The sequence below is a fragment of the Corapipo altera genome, unplaced genomic scaffold, assembly GCF_003945725.1.
Source record: "Corapipo altera isolate COAL_440 unplaced genomic scaffold, ASM394572v1 0, whole genome shotgun sequence".
Lineage (NCBI taxonomy): Eukaryota > Metazoa > Chordata > Aves > Passeriformes > Pipridae > Corapipo > Corapipo altera.
This window is the reverse complement of record NW_020884872.1, coordinates 89,202,376-89,220,173: the sequence shown is the minus strand read 5'-3', so window position 1 is coordinate 89,220,173 and position 17,798 is coordinate 89,202,376. Positions and strand designations below refer to the sequence as shown.

Genomic DNA, 17,798 nt, shown 5'->3' with positions numbered 1-17,798 from the left:
CATGTAAAGGACTATCCTAGCTTCCACAAATATGACCAAAGATAAATTTTACCCCTTGACTGAAGTGTTTTAGGTAAGAGCCTATAAAAACACAGATAAAGTTGGTGATAAATTCACTGTCTGAAGTCAAAGCTAAGAAAACTCAGACTACAAATAATGCATAGGTTCTGGTAAAGAGGATTATTATCCATTGCAAGAGTACCCTGAAGACTGTTGTGTCTGGATTTAAAGATCCTCAGCTGAGAAAAGGCCTTTCTAAAAACCATACTTTAATTTGAACAAGATGAATTTAATGTAAGACAGTGATTTGTGGTCCATATGAAATGGTCAGTTAGAGAATCTTCTAATCTATTTATAAGCATTTGAAATTTCACAGAGAAAGAATATTAAGGATGGATACTTCATTGCTTTGAAGAACATGGTGATGTAAACATCCAGCAAACAGCACTTCAAAAACTGAGACCTATAACCTAACATCTGCCCCATGCTTGGCTGTAAATATTTTCTCTGTAGGAAACAAAAAAAGGTCAAAAGGTGCTGGAAATCTTTCTCAACAGCAGTGTTAAGGAGATTTTTCTGTAGGTCGAGGAAACTTTTTCTTTTGCTCTGATGCTTAAAATCAATAATTTCCTGCAGTCTCCCTATCTTTCGATTCATTCCCTGCATTCTGGTGACTCAATTGCAATGAAATGAGAGGACATATGAAAAATGAATGTATCAAATACATCAAATCTACAAGCCATGGCAAGGTTGACTTAAACTAAAGAACACCATGAAAATCTTCAAAGAAAAATATTAGCAAGTTGGTATTTAGACCAATCATTTTTAGTACTTCATCTCCATTTCTCAAGTCTCTAGATGGCTGTTTGTTTTCCTGTACTTATTTTTACCAGCTTCAGTACTACCATTTACCTGATTCTGTAGTTTCAGCTGTCGTAGCTTCATGCTTTCATCCTCAAAGATGCTGGGAAAGGGAAAGAAACAAATTCATTAATTATTGCTATTAAACGGTTTCCATTACAAGAGCACAAGATATTCTCAGACTGCAACTTCGCCATCAAGGCTTAAAAACAACTGTTAGACATTACTTCTATCCCACTAAAAGACCAAGATACAAGGAATTAAAAATAAAACATACTTTGTATTCTGTCAGAAATATGACAAAAACTGTAGCTGAATCCCCTTAGTAAACTGCTCTGAAAACATTTTGTAAGCACTAAAGGCTTCATTATTGGTAGATGAGTTATGACCCACTATTGAGGTGGGGCTATGAGACAATTTATACCTGAAGGTTTAACACAGTTCAAACTGATTCAGTAAAGTCCCGTCACAAGACACCCAATTCTAAATTAACTCAGTTCTCTCTTGGAGTTAAACCTACATAATTTTCTCTTCCTATTAGACTTTCCAAAACTACTGCTAATACCTGAGAGAATCTGTATTTGCAACATCCGATATTAATTCTTAGAGATAAAATATCATTATTTCACTATTTTGTTGTTTTATAGGTAATTTTCATAAGAACTCTACCTTTTCATTCTAAGTTGTGTTCCATACAGACTTCCCATTTCCTTTTGTATGATAATGGATTATTACATAAAGTGCAATTTAGAGCAGCTAACCCTACATAGGGGAAATGTTAATTGACAATTAAGCACATATTCTGCCTATCACAGTTGTGCACTTCCTCCAACACAGCTTTGACAAAGACCTCTCTGGAAATGAGAAAGCATCAGGAAATGGACAAATGTTATATATTTTATTAATAGCACATAGAAAAGCAGGGCAAGCCAAAATTTCTGTTTAAACAGGAAATTCTGTCTGGTTTAGGTATCCATAAATGTCCAAGGATGTGAAGCCACAAGCTGGCAGACAGCACTGAATATAATCCTAACAAGGAAAACCAGAGAGACATCAAGAGATAGGGAGAGAGGAGGGTGAGGTTTCTGCAAAACACATGCCATGGAAATTGGATTACAGCACATAGAGCTAAAGAGTAAAAAAGGCCTGAGTCCCCCTAGCCTATAGTAAACCCACATTTGTCTCAGCTTCCAGGCAAGCAGATGACAGATCAGAGGCTCTTAGAGACAGCCTACCCTGGCCAACACAGGCCCTGCTCTGGAAGGTGGAATTATGCAGAGAAAGAGTTCTATGTACACATCATATATAACAACTTATCTAAAATTTATACTAGTTCTTGAACTAATAGTATTTTAAAGCAAGCTATGACTGCCTTTTTTTTTTTATACACTTTGCACTTTTCGTCATTTCCGAACTTTTTTTTTTCTAATGTATTTGAACTACCATCACACAACAGGTCTAGGACCTTGAAAATATCTTGTTTCTGAAAACTGATGTTACTCTTTATTTGGATCTTCAATACATAGTATCTTGGATTCAAAGGCAATGGAGGGCCTGGAAAAATTAGTGTCTTTCTTGAAGAGGAATGGAGAGCTGTTGCACATCCCCAAAACAACAGTTACAGTAATACACTTGTCTTCCCTTGAAAACAGCCACAACTTAAGAAAGAAACAAGTAGAAGCTACTGAGTGCAGCAAGATATACAATAGTTACTGCATGATACTTCAGCATATTTATTATTTATAGCACAGGTGATGGAAAAGGCCATCTTTAGCAAAGTTTGAAAAATGCCTGAAAGCTCCACTTAAGATGTTCATGGGGAAAAAAAAAAAAAAAAAAAAAAAAAAAAGAGGGGGAATATTCCTTTTCTTCTCATACACCTACTGATTTAAGAAATAGATTATATTTGTTAACTGCAGTCAAGTTTGTTATAAAGCAATCTGTGTATCTCTGATCAGCAGTAGGTTTACAGACATATTCTTATGGACACGAAAGTTTCCTGTGTAGATACAAGCTACTGCTTGTGGTTTTGTTGTTTTTCCTAATAGAAAATGCATCCCCAAACAATTTGAATCTGTTCTTCAGAAAATAATAAAAAAAAATACAAACACTACCATTTTAGGAAATAAGTTTCCAGGTTTTCCTTTTTACCTGGAAGTTGACAAAGTGCTGAAATACTGGGACTCACATACACATCTTGCGGAAATCTTCAGTGAAAATTACTTACTTCATATGCTAAATTATTTTCTACTCACACTGGAATAAAGTTACACAATGTAACAGGAGCATAAAGCAGACTACACAGTGCTTTGCCTCTGGCCACTTAATTGACGCTCAAACATGGCTGAAATACAAAGTTTTTAACAGGTCACAGAGCTTAACAGAGAAAAAAGACTACAAGAGTATTCCCTCTTACAATTCAAAATTGCCTCATAGCAGGCCACAAAAGGAAAGCAGCCATCAATCCATCCTTCCCATTTTAAAATGCAAGGATTCACACAAGGATCAAAATAAAAAGAAACAAAGCCACGAGCACTGTGGCTCTATAAACAGTTGCTAAAAAAACACAGCAATCTTACAATATTTTTATTTACTCCTCCTTCAACCTTTCCTCGAGCAGTTGGTCATCGTGAAAGTGTAACATAATAACCAGACAAAAAAAGAGCTTCCCACACTTCAGACCTTTTCCTACTCATCACGGCACAGTTGGTGGGATCACAAACTTTAACAGGAAAAGGCTGTTCTAGAGTCACTCCTGCAACTCACTGCTAAGGAATGCAAGTAGTGTGCTAATCCAGCTGCAGGCTTCAAACAGGAATCCTCCTTCTACTGGGCTGACAACACAGATCAGTGTCTTTGGACATGCCCACACAAAACCACTGTGCTCTTTGCTTTTCTGTTTGAAGGGTTTATATGCAAGAAGACTTAAATACCAAGCAGGAACAGGAAAAATTAGCAGCAATTCCATAGCTACAACAACACAGTTCAAAAAATGAAACAACCCCACAGCCATCAGACCAGTCAAACCACCAAACAAGTAAACTTGTCAAATTTACTTTTGACAAACAAGAACTGAAAATATTCAAGTAGCCTGTCACGATCTTCCTCTTCCCAAGCACTGCAGTACAGCAGACTACAAGAGACTCTGCCCCCCCAGTTTCTCTGCTGTGTTTATCAGAATCCACCAACAATCCTGCTAAAGCTGTGGACACATGCCAGAGAAAGGAAAAATGACTCAGAATGTAACATACAAGAAAAGACTAATGATAATCCAGGATACAGAATAAAAATGAGAGTGGGAAAGCAATTATTCAACAAAAACACTCAACTGAGAAGATACAACAGCATAGCTGGATGCAGGAGAAGACAGCAAGATATAAAGGGGTTCACAGATCCATTTCCAGACTTGACACAGACCAAGATGAAGCAAAGTTTTATTTTTAACTGATAGCATCTCAAATTCCTACTGAAATCAGAATCAGCCTGGTTTCCATTTCATAAACATTTCTATTTCATAAACCATTTTCAGAATATCAAACAGCGACAATGAACAGGTAACTCACCAATTATTTAACAGATATTCATATATGCAATTAAGGTTTCCTTTTTATGTAGTTTAGTTTCCTTTCTGTAAAAAAGGCACACTACATCTATTGACACTTCTTTCAGAATGGACACGTGTTTCAATAACACTCCAATTCTGGCATTACAAACTGTGGAAAGGCAGAATTTACACTCTTGTTTTCACTGCAACTTTGCTGTGTGTCTGAATATGTTATACTTTAAAAAAAACCCAAAATAGTTATGTTCAAAACACTTGGCAATAATTACCATTGAATCAGCCAAATACAAACTCACAGTATAATGCAACTCTGAGAACAACGAAAAACCCTGATATTGAAGTAGGAGAAGGTAGAAAACGGGGCAGGAAAGCAATCCATCAGCCTGAAAATGGTCTTCCATTCTGTCCAAGGTCCACACAATAAAGAGGATTCTGAAGAACTGAAGAGGGTTCAGCAGAAAGCTGAACAAATTGACCAAGGATTGGTTTATTCAAAAGGAAAATCAATATGCTCCACTGTATTCCATGGATTTGAGGCCACAAATGACTATTGATAAGAGAGAAGACAACAAAATCCAGCCATACATAATTGAAGCTAAACAAATTCAGACTGCAAATAGTTTTGTTTTTTTTATTTAACACTGTGACCATAGAGAGAACTCACGGAGCTCTGGATTTTCAACAGAAAACAAGGGGTTTTAATCAAGGTTAAATATTATTATGTTAAAAAAAAATTGCTGTCATAGAGTAAGGCTACGGTTTACCTCAGATTTCAGATGTGGTTATCACACAGAATGGGAGAGTTAAGCATTCTTCTTTTAATTTATATCAATTACACCCCCTTATATACTGACTGTTAAAGCTATAAGGAATCAAAAAAAAAAAAGGGCTATCTCTATCATGGACTAGTTTTGCAAGGAATTGACTGGTTGCAGCTGTGAATGAGAGGCGAGAAGCAGAGAAAGTAAGAAAAGCCACAGGAAAGAGGAACTTGTAGAGAGAAAATGAGTGAGAACTCACTGGAAAGACAGATTTGAAAAGACATTAAACAAAGGAAAACATCATCATGAAAGTTCTTCCTGCGTTCAACAAAATGTATGTTCCTCATATGTCCACTAAGAAATACTATACTCAGTTTTTCCTCCTAACCAAGCAATGCAACGAGGCCATGCAGATTTAGAAGTTTCCCAGATGGCTAAATCTATTCTGCAAACATCTGATAATAAAAAGTAAGAGTCCCGGCCTCTTAAAAGAGGAAGGTCAGATAAGCTGATTGAAACAGACTCCACCTTAAAAGAAAATCTGACCCAAGAGAAGCAAAGATAGCTTGTTTTGCTTTTTAATTGTTCTAAGCATCTTTAGAGCCTATATTAGCACTGTAGATGCACTGAACTCTTGGTGAGAGAAATTCAGGAATTATTACCTATTTTGCACAGCTCTAGGGAAGGTATTACAGCTTCAGACAGTCCGTAGTTTGGCAGGGAGATTCAGGGAAAGTGTCCAGCAGAAACTTCCAGCTCATTGTAAAGTGAATTAGAGTTTGAGTTTACAGTGCCTTTTACACACAAGCTTGATATTTTTATATCATTCTGATGCATAAATCCTTTTAACAAACACCATCTTTTGATCTAAATGGGAATATGAATCTATACATTAATAATCAAGATTCTTAAATTTTTAGTTGTTGTCATTGCTCTACTTTTTTTAAAGGAGCTCCAAGGCACAATAACACCATTTCTGTCCACAAATATCCCCAATTTTCCAATATGTTGTGTTCCATTTCTCACTCCACAGAGGACTACTTCCATCAGGAGTCTTACAGAGCCCATGTAGCTCCTTTTTCCTTTGCAGGACAGTTTATTAAAGTTGTAGCAGCAGTTATGTCTCTGAGCAATGCTCCCAGAACTTAAGAATCAGGGAATAAGAAGTGGCTTGTGGCACATATCTTTGTCCACTAAATTTTATTTTTAGGTGTAGAAGAGCAAGTAAAAGCAACTTCAGTAAGAAATGTGGAGTCAGCTGGTGTGAAAGTGTTTTCACTCTTAACCCTCCAGAGATCTCTCCTGGGGACTGTTGTCCTCATGTGAACTACAGCTATGAAGGAAAATAGAAGCTGTAGAAAAGACATCAGCTGAAGAAGGATTCTTATATTTTGAAAGATATAAGATATAATCCAAACAACAATTGCAATACTGTTTCTAGAAATGGTTGAGGAGCAAAATTTATCTGTAATGCACCTTCCAATCCACAAAAGGGAGGAGTCCCACTGACACAACTGCAATTTCACATTTCTGGGAAAACGTGTAACACAGCATCCATAAGATTGAGGATTATCAATTTTTTCTGCCTTTCCCAAGGCAGAAGAGTGGGGCGGGGTTGGCAAAAACTTGGTATTTTTTCCTTCACAATTAACTGGCAGTTAAGTCTTCCAAGGTAAACTGATCTGCTGCAAATCAGCCATAAAATGCCACATCTATTTCTAAGTGACATGGCTAAGGCTGCACCAACATTTTCTTTACAAATTGATATTTCAAGAAGGGCAAGTTTTAGTCTCTGTCTGCCTTTTTTACATAAAGAATCCTTTCCTGATGAAATTAGATTTACCCTTGATTCCTCCCCGCCAGAAGAAACATGCACAGATTACTAATGCCAATAGCTGATTGGAGAAGATTTCACAAAATTTGTTCACCTACTAAATATATTATGAAAACAATGACAAAGCAACAGTTAACACAATTTTGGAAGCAATTCTGAATGAGTCAATAAACTGTTATTAATAAAGACTGTCTTTGATATGCTTTAATATAGAAATTATGTCCCACATAATACAGATTGAGCAAGCCCTATCTCAGAATATTGCAAAATAAGTATAAAATTAACTAATAAGAACAATAAATTGTGTCAGAGCAGTCTGGATGGAGGGAGCATCTAGAGATAAACCTTGAGATCTGTATGTCCTACTTCACTTCAAAATACACCTGAATCCTCTGGGTGCTACATGTTCCTGCCAGTAACTTGCACCAAGTATCTGAACAATTTACAAGTTACTAAAAAAGGTCCAAAAGAAACAAAAAGGCAAGTTAGTCCTTTAAAACTTCTGCTTCTACCTACCTCCAGGCTTAATAATGGAACTTTATAGAAAAGTACCTGATAATTTCACTTTAAAGTCACATGGACTAGAAGCATGCCAAAAACACACAAATCAAAACATCCACTACCCCCTCATCCCCCCCAAAAAAAATCCAACCCCAAAAAGGTTGGTATTCTGAAGATTATATATAAATAAATATCTCAAGAAGCCCCTTCCAACCTCCATGATTCTGTCTGTTTGGGTTCTAGAGATCACAAGCTAAATGGAGATAGTTTAGATCCTGAGTCTGAGAGAATAAACTAGATGACAATAAAGAATACAGACTGTCACAAGAAAATACAACAGGAACAAAAGCATCATGAAATAGTTACATTCTAAGCTCAGAACTATTTTGTCTACTGTACTTCTTAGTGTTTGCATGCCATTCAAAAACTGACTCATAAAGTACCAAAGACTGGCTCCTCCTAGGAACAAGGGAACAGAGCAATGAAAATAAACAGCACTCTCTGGACAGAAGCTACTAGATCTTCTATTTGGACTATAAAGAAGAGCGTAAACAAAAACCTGTGTCATTCTCTACTATACTATACTGGGAGAATGGAAAGGAGATTCTTGTTTTCCTTAGCCAAAATCTCAAGTAATTAGTTTCTCCAACAAATTACTCCTTTAAAGTGAAAGGAGTATTCTTCTCTTGGAAGGAAGGCCAAAAGCAGCCAGAAATCCACACAAGCCATCAACCATTAAAGCCTTCACTGATGCTGGGAAGGTGGCACAAAGACAACCATAAGAATGTTCACATAAACTTATCTTTAAGTGTGTAGCCAAACGGGTTTTCAACTGGTATTTTATTAAATACTTTCAAGAAAAGGGAGACAAGGAACCTCCTGCCAGGCACATTCCTTCAAGAGTTCACAGCTGGTGACTCCTTGAGTAAGGACTTTTCAGCTCAACTACCCCTACAAATACAGAGCATTATGCTTCAAAAATCATGTTTATTCAGGTGAACTTAATGAGACTTAGGTTTCTCCTAAAGAAAAGAAACATTTATTCCACAAGCAGAACACCAGCTTTCTATTTAATGTCCTCTCAATTAAGTGGTCCAAATCCCCATGGTCATTTCACTTACAGAAATAGCTCTGCCCAAGGAAAAGGCAAAGCAAGATCCCCAGGGGCTTGGAATTCTGACTCCTACAATCTTCTGTGAGTAAATTATTAAACCCTGACTGTCACTTTTGTTGAGGTTGTACCTAATTACAACATGAAACCAGTGAAATGTAGAGCAGTCTCTATTCTCTCCTAGCAACAAAGCCAGCAGTTAATAATGGCACGTGGTATGCTTAACCCAGACCAGGTAACAAAACTCAAAGTTCCCTGAAAATAATTTGCATCACACTTCACACCACAAACTGCACTTGTTTTATAGTCTTTTGAATTAAAAACGGGAAAGAACATGAAATTTTCTGAACTGACGCTCTAGAACTGATTGTGGGCTTTTATTTCCAGTCCAGCATTTTTTACATTTTTAAAAGATTGAAAGGGGAAGTCATTAAAGAGACAGAAACAGTGCAATGTAATTTCCATCTCAAACTGTGACTCAGCAAGATACCACTGCTAGATTTAGGTTCTTTTTCTTTTTTTTGCCTCAGATTTCACATAAGAATCTGACTTTTCACAAAGTCAGAAAGGAGCAAAAGCGACCACAGACTCCTATTACAATAACACAGGCAGCTAAGAGTTCAAACATCCCAGAGATTATACGTTTTCAAGAGCTCTAGAAGTAAGTGTAAATGTTCTTGGAGTAGTCTACAACAACTTCTCTAAGCACATCAGCAAATCCACTTAGAAGAGAATTCATCCCATGGCTCAATTACAATACAATCAACAGTTTTATTTCGGAGATCACTCAACTGTGCCTCAGTGACAAAACACGAGTCTGGAGCTATCCCAGTGCAAGTCTGGTTGCAGAATGTTTTCACACATACAAAGTCATAATTATGTTAAGTCAGGGCATTTGTCCCCCCTACAGATGCCACATTAACAGTGTTTAAAAAAGCAGAAGATAAAAATAATGGTTCTCTATAAAAAATGGTCATTTTTTTGTAACCTAAAATCTAAGTAATAAGAGATGGGAGAAGAACTTATTAGAAACCGAAGCAACAATTCAAACAAGGTTCAACTTTAAGACACCTCTTTGCAATTGCAGTTACCAAGTGAATTTCAATTTGTATTTGGAAATTTCAGTCACAAGTTGTTGCTACATTTTCTCTCTTGACACTGCTGTCTACCTGGTAGGAAGTGAGGTGATTCCTTCTTCATTCACACTAAAACTGCAAAAGATTTTTTCTGTTGAATCTGTACTCCAGTGAGTAAATATAAACAACATTTATAAAACATTTACAGATTTATCTCACTTGGGACAGATTTCTTGATTATAATGTTTAGCATTGAAAAAGGTGAAGCAAACAGGATACTAAGCCAATTCTCTTTTATCTAAGGATAAGATTTGCTGAATTACAAGTCCTACAAAACAAAGTTTTTTAATTTGAAGGCACTCAATGGTGGCAAAACAAAAACACCCAAGGACTAACAGAGATGACGATAGGCTTTAAAAAGCAATTTTAAACTTCTGTCTTCGCTGGATTACAAGTATAGCTAAAATAATAAGCGAAGTATTTTGTCCTTTTTTCCTCAAAATTATAATTATGGTGCACCTATACAAGACACTCAAGCCCAGCACTCAAGCCTCTGAGATTCCTGTCAATCTCAACTACACTAAGGTTTTTCAAATATGGAAAGGGCTTTTGGCTGGACACCAATATTACTTTTGAAACTAGTTTTAAACCTTTCTCAGTCTGGCTCATAATATTTTGAAAATTGAGCTTATTGACAACAGGCTCTTTTTATTCATTAACTTTTGAAGACACTGAGGAAGTATCCCAGAGTTCCTGAGTTCACAAGCTGAAAGCCACTAAGTCATGCACGTCCAGACCCCGAGGAAGCATCCAAATGACTGTAGGACCTCTGTAGCTGACATCCAGTTTTGCAGTCCCTGTAGACTCAGTCAAGATTTTTGCACCCTGAAAATTATCATCTTCATACATGACATCTGCAAGTCAGAAGTTGAAGCACATTGGGAACGCAGCATGTGGGAAGCTTTAAGTATTCCTGTATATGGTGTAATTAGTGTACAAAAAGGTGAAGTCCATTGTTCCCCAAAATTCTAAAATACATACTACCATAAGATCCAAGTTTTCTTCTCAACATTTTAAAAGTTTACAATAGTTTAGAATTACTTTTACCTGAATGTTTCTACTGCATTCAACATTAGTAATTTCATGTTAAGTCTCAAAATGGACTTTCCCAAAGGAAGAAAGTATAGCACTTATCAAAACTATGAAATAGCACTACAAGTTTTATAATCTTCTAAAGCATTAGGATTGTTGTGCCTTGTCTCCCTGAAAGTCAATCAAACTCTAAAATAAAATGAACTTGAGCAATTTCAGTTGCAGCCACCTCAAATGGAAGACAGATTAACACAGTTTTCAGAGATGGCCTAAATCCAAGATCTTTCCTCTTTATCTCTCATCATGTAACCCACAGCACACTTACAAAACTGTATGCATTTATTTTGGTTTGTACCCTTCACCTCTATCCACCAGAAATAAAATTCTTTTTATATCTTTATGTGTATTTTACATATTGCCCAACAGTAAAGGTATTCCACCTCTGGTGGGGAGGTGGGAAATGGTAAAAAAAGGAAAAATTCTGCTAATCAGTTCTCATGTACAGCTTTTCTAAGCTTTCCAGTGTAGTATCTTCATTGCTATGAACAGTCACTTATTGCATACCACATTTACTTTTCCTATAAAACACACTGTTTGGAAAACTGACAATTATTTTACCAAACGAGTTCTAGTGACTAGATTAGTGATTTAGGGATCATTTTACTATCTCCATCTCAGAAATAGAAGATCCTTCCTAAGAATACAGACTTTTGTCTTCCTGCAATTTACTACAACACCGATGAACCTTGTAAGTTCAGAGCTGGACCCCTAAAATAACAAACCTCAATGATCTATTTTAAAACTATGCATTTTTATTTAAGTTCGTGTATTCTAGTTCTGTTACTTTAACCATGGAGACTAAAAAAGTTAAGAAATTGATTGTTTGTTTAATAAACTGGGATGGGAGAGAAGCAGCTGTCACATGAACTGCCATTATTGCTATGCTATTTCTGTGGGGGACCCATAAAAGTACACAAAACAAATTTCTTACCAGAAAGAAATTATACCAGTAGAACTGTTATCAGAAAAACAGCATTATTTCCTGTAGCTTCAACTCTTAACTTAAACATCTAATACCTATGCAAGAAAGCTTACGTGTATCTGGTCATCAGTTTTTCAAAAATTGTTTCCAGAACTGGTACACAACCCTCAGTCTTTAAAGTCTGCATAAAGAAGTAATCTTCTACTGTTTCATAGCATATTTGGTGCACCCAAGCGGTTACAGGACCTCTTCTCTTTTGCTGCTTTTCACTCTCAACTAAAATTACAAAATCTAATAATGTATGTATTAAATAAATATTATTTCTCTTCTACACCGTGTTCCTTATAATATAACTACTAGAAGTGTAGGTGTCTCTCTTTACTTGCTTCACTTCTCCCTATCCAAACATCTGAGGCACAAGATATAGCTTTTCCTGTGTTTTTTACAATCACACTGATTCTGTCAAAACCCGTTTTCGCTGCCTGCCTGTATCCTCACATTTCATTTCAAATAATTTTGGGTTTGAGCTAGTCAAGAGCCACAGGCACAAACTCTCCAAAATCTCTTCTCCACAGTTCACAGCTGCTTTTCCTATTACATCAGCTAAATTCCTTTCAGTTATTTCTCCTTTTTCCCTTGCAAAGGCACACGGATTATGTCATCACATAGCCCAAGAGTTTCATGAGGGACAGAACGGCTCAATAACATCGCGAAAACGCTTCACAGCAGCGCCTAGAAACGAAGAGTGGACCGAGACCCCACAAAACCGGTTTAATGTACAATTATTTAGACGATGCACAACAGACAGTGTTGAAGAGTGAAGCACACAAAACACAACAACACATAAATCAGCAGGACGGCGGCCGCCCGAAGCGGGACACGAGTGTTACGGGGGCAGCGCCGACCCGCGTGGCCGTCGCGGTGCGGCTCCGCCCGCCCGGGCCCCGCTGCGGCCACTCATCCCGGCACCGGGCGCTGCCGCTGGGGGCTGCCATGCGAGGTAGCCCCGGCCCAGGCCGTTTTGCCGCCTCCCCGGGCCCCCTCACCTGTGGCCGGCGGGACCCCCAGGTCGCGCCGCTCCCTCCATCGCGGCCCCGCCGTTGCTATGGGCCCCCGCCCGCCGCTGCCCTTAACAACGGCGCGCGGCACTGAGGCGTGCCGCCATTGGCCCGGACCGCGAGGACGCCGCCCGCCCATTGGCCGCGGAGCCACGCACGCGCAGAGGAGCAATGGTCGCCTCCCCTACCGCCGTCTGCGCTGCAGTCGCGGGAGGAGCCTCGGCGCGGAGCCCCGGGAATCACGGGGCTCCCTCAGGGACACTCCCCACGACAGAGACACTTTTCCCCAAGGAAGCCCGGCCCAACAGACCCCCGTCGCCAAGGCGCTCCCGCCCCACCCATGTCCTCAGCCCCCGGTGCCATCGGGCGTGTCCTCGCACGCAGCTGAAGTGCCGCTCCCGCCGGGTCAGGCGCTGGCCTGTCTCTTCGAGAGCTCGAAGTTTGCCTTCACCAGGATGTCGGCAGCGCTCAGCTTCCCTCGCTCCCGCAGGTACTTCATGACGTGAGGTCGCCGTCTCCAAGTGACCTTTACTCCATACTCATGTTCGGGAGTATCTGTAACCAGCACTGCTGCCGACTTCCCTCTCTCACAGGGATCAATACCAAATGCCAGCTCTTTTTCTGGATGCCAGGTGTCACTACTCTGTGACAGAGTGTTGCTGCATCTCCAGTTCCTTAGGGAAGGCACCTGAGGAGCCTCTGCATCTGGTAGACTAAAAGCTTCTCGCTCCACAGGCTGGAGAGCAGGTTCTCTACAGTTCTCTGGACCCTGCACTTGGATATTGGCATTTGCTGCTGTCCCTTTCTTGAGCTGGCTGTGAGAACACTGTGTGTCCTTCCTTGAGTGCTTTGGATGATCCAAGGGGTGGCCTGCATGTCCTTCTGGATTCTCAAAAGTTAAAGGAGGAAACTTGCAGGCTGCAGCTCTTCGACAAGGTCCTCCTGCATGAAGCAAACTGTGGTTGGCATCCTGATTCTGGGGCTTGTGAGGACCACGGTGCTTCTTCTGGCACGCTTTCAACACCACTGGCTTAGTTGTTTCAAATTGTGGGCACACCTGAAAGAAAAGACATAATAGTAAGATAAAAACCCAGCCATTTTCTCCAGACAAGTAATGCCAACCTGATTCTGCTTCGCCACCTGTCCCATCTTTTTTGGTGTATTCACTAAGTGAGTAAGCTGGTCTGCTGCAAAGGGAGTCACTAACAAAGTTGCTATGCAGGAGATGCCTCATGAACATCACATTCTGCCACTCTCCTCAGAAAACTCATTGGGGCGCAAGTGAGCTATTCTCTTGCAACTTGAGAAAGAACTCAAGATTTGGGTTTAAAGGAAATCTAACTGTTGGCTACATTTAAAACAGTTCAGAAATGGATCCTTTTTATTTCTGTGTCTTAGCATAACTCCAAATAGATTCAGTGAACTAAATCCTCAGTCTCCTTGAACAGGTAGAGGTTGAATTGAGAGAGTGATTAAAGGATGCCCACTTAGCTGAGTGGCCTTAGATTATGTTAATACAGTATTCAGAATTTTCCCCCAAAACATCCAGATCGCCCAAAATCCACTTTTAAAATCAGCTTTCTGTAAGAAATGGTCCAAGCTCAACAATCTACGTTTCTTTGAAAGATTCTGGACTCTTACTCAAACCCTGGAAATCCTTTTTTTTGCTGTGTTCTTTATCTTCCTGGTTATCAACAAAAAGAGTCAGATTCTGTTTCAAATTGCAATTTTTTCCCCAAGGGACACCAAACTGGGTTCTCGCTACGGTAACTACAATCTCCTTCAGCATTCCAAAGTTACAACATAGTTCCTCAAAAAACTAAGTACAGTTGAATTAAGGATAACAGTTGTCTGCTGAACAACTGAACTGCTTGAATGCAAAGCCTGTGTGCAGGAAAAAGAAAGTGATTCCATGATAATTGTATCCTGGCACATACTCAACACAGGTCAATCACTGACTTTGAGGATATGACCTCCTGGCTTCAGAGAGCATGTATGGTAGGAGCCTAGCAGTCGAGAAGGTATGAAAAACTTAGATAACATCAAGAAGAGAGGAGCAGAAAATCAGTTCTCACTCCAGCAGGTTGACACACACTCTGCAGAGGATGCCTCCAGAAGTTACAAACCTACCTCAGTTTTCAAACTGAAAAATATCTTAACATTTTAAGCACTTCAAACAAATTTTAAAATCATTGTATGTTTAGAATCAAAGAGCTACCAATGTGGATATTTCCAACTCTTCCAAACAAAAAGAATGCTTATTCACAGCAGTTATTTTACTTAGTATTTCAGAAGCCACAAAGCTAACTGCCTCAAGCACATACAAAAAAAAAGTTAAAGGGAAAAGATGGAACGTGTTCTACTTCAAGATTAAGGCATCACAAAAATAACTTCAGGTCACCAGGAACAAAGGAATGTCTCACGCAGGTTTGAAACCACACTTCCTGAGCTTCCTTTGTGAAGAGCAGAGTTGAGCAGCAGCAATGCTTAAACAGTGCTGAAATGCTTAAAAGAGCTCCCCTAGGTGATGACTGCTGTTGTATAGGAACAGTCTGTCATTGCAGCACCTGTTTAAAGAAACCCTATCCTTCCATGATAGAAGGAACATCTTAGGAAAATGCAAGCAGTCCCAGAACAGGAGCCCATCAGACCAGAAAAGGGGCCCATAAGAAGATTGATATAGAGAGAAACTATTCAAAAGACAGAATAGAAAAGAGGACAGGTTAGAACAAATAATCCTGAAGTGAAAACCTATGTCCTCTAAGTTTAGCAGTGTCAAATTTAAGCAAAGCAACTAGTACTTTAACATGTAACATATAGAGTTCAGCAGTTATTTCGAGCAGTAAGCCAATAAAATTCCCCTTCATATTTATTATGTGCAGGGTTTTCAGTTGCCATAGAAAACAGCATCTTCCTGATAAGAATTATTTCTCCAGAAATAGTCATATTAACCAGTACAGACTGCACACAGTTTTACACCTTCAAATAACCAAGTGGTTGCTGTTAGACTGTGAAGCAACTCATAAGCACTTATTTATGTTTTATGCTGCTACAATGAATTCAAATCTGGGCTACTAATTTTTCAGTAACCAGAACAGATAACTTTCTGTTGAGACATATGGGAAAAACTTGAAAATCGTGGCTGTGGGACGCAGGGGGAAGGATAATCTTTACCAACCCAGGCAGCAGAGGTGCTCCGGTCTACAGGTTTAGTAGGCACACGTCTGGGATTCTGGGCCAAAGGCAGTGGAGTTTCATAGCAATGGATGGGTCCTGCCCACGGCTTCTCAAGGAATACCAGCTCTGCCTTCTTGGCCTTGTGGGTACATTTCTTCTTTGGAGGCATCAAGAGGTATGGTAAAACCACTTAGAAACCTCATGATGCGTGTTAGAGCCAGCTGGAGAAAGAGGGAAGCACCCCAAGGAGATGCTGAAGTGCTCTCGATTCTGTAGAAGGCAAATAAATGTATTTGGAGATAGACTTGTTTGGAAACCTGAGATCTAGTTTTTAACAAAAGCAAAACATTGAGCATACAAGTCTCTAGGCAGACTTCTTCCTACCAGTAGTTTTTGAACCTTCTGTTGATTTCCAGGTAGATTTAGAAAAGCACAGCAGGAGTTGGAGCAGTTGACCTACTGATCCAGCTATATCAAATCAGCTGTCAAAAAAAAAAAGTCAGAAAAACTTGCTTTCGCTTTTCAGTTTTATTTGGTTTGTAATGCCAAAAATATACTGTAGAGCCAAGGTAACCAGAAGTCTTTACATTTCTAGTTGCTAACTACCTTTTTAATTAAATACCTTTTAATTTCAGGAATTTTTAAGTTTTTTAGTTTGTTTTTGTTACAGGACAGAGTTGACATTTCCCTCCTGTATTCTACAGATCTTGCTTTTTTTTTTTTTACCTAATGAATAAATTTGAATTGAAGTAACATTGAATTTACTTTTCCACTGAAAAACAGATCACAGAATCAATTAGGTTGGAAAAGACCTCTGAGATCATCAAGTCCAGCCTGTGACCAAACACCACCATGTCAACTAGACCATGGCACTAAGTGCCACATCCAGTCTTTCCTTAAACACCTCCAGGGATGGCGGCTGGAGCAGCCCATTCTGGAGCCCATTCTAGTGTCTAATCACCCTTTCTGTGAATAAATTCTTCCTAATGTCCAACTGAAACCTCCCAAGGCACAGCTTAAGGCTATGTCCTCTGGTCCTGCCACTTGTAACTGAGGAGGAGGCCAACCCCCGCCTGGCTACAACCTCTTTCAGGTAGTTGTAGAGTGCAAGAAGGTACCCCCTGAGCCTCCTTTTCTCCAGGCTTAACACCCCCAGCTATCTCAGCTCTTCTTCATAGAACTTACTCTCTAGACCCTTCACCAGCTCCGTTGCCCTTCTCTAGACATACTCCAGCACCTCAGTGTCATTCTTGAATTGAGGGGCCCAGAACTGGACACAGCACTCGAGGTGTGGCCTCACCAGTGCCAAATACAGGGAGACGATCACTGCCCTGGTCCTGCTGGCCACGCTATTCCTGATACAGGCCAGGATGCCAGTGTTCTTCTCGGCCACCTGGGCACACTGATGGCTCACGTTCAGCCAGCCTGAATCACCATGGGCGAGCTCAGAAGAGGAACTCCAAGAAGAACATTTTAGGAGAGATGTATAAGAATGCAACATCCTGACTGCTTACCAGAGGCGCAGCCTCCTCAGGGCGTCCTGCGGGCCCCCGCAACCCGGTATAGCCGTGACACACGTTAAACGGCGAAACTCCGCGGCTCTTCACCAGGGGCCAACGCACGGCCGGCGAGCCGGGCACAGAGCAGGGCTTCCGGGCGGCGCGGCTGGAGGGAGCTCCGGGGACTGCCTCAGGCGGGACGGGACGGGACGGGACGGGACGGGACGGGACGGGACGGGACGGGACGGGACGGGACGGGACGGGACGGGACGGGACGGGACGGG

The 17,798-nt window shown here is 40.0% G+C and overlaps 1 protein-coding gene across 1 annotated transcript in view; it reads right to left on the bottom strand.

Annotated features, from left to right (window-relative positions):
* TULP3 (tubby like protein 3) overlaps positions 1-13,248 on the bottom strand; it is a 35,179-nt gene extending 21,931 nt beyond the window's left edge. Inside the window, exons 1-2 of the mRNA XM_027633980.1 lie at positions 12,827-13,248; positions 913-964 (exon numbers count right to left, since the gene is read on the bottom strand). Of these exons, the coding sequence (XP_027489781.1) occupies positions 913-964; positions 12,827-12,867 (93 nt within the window). The 5' untranslated portion in view covers positions 12,868-13,248. The remainder of the gene's footprint in view (positions 1-912; positions 965-12,826) is intronic.
* Between the last annotated feature and the right edge of the window lie 4,550 nt (positions 13,249-17,798).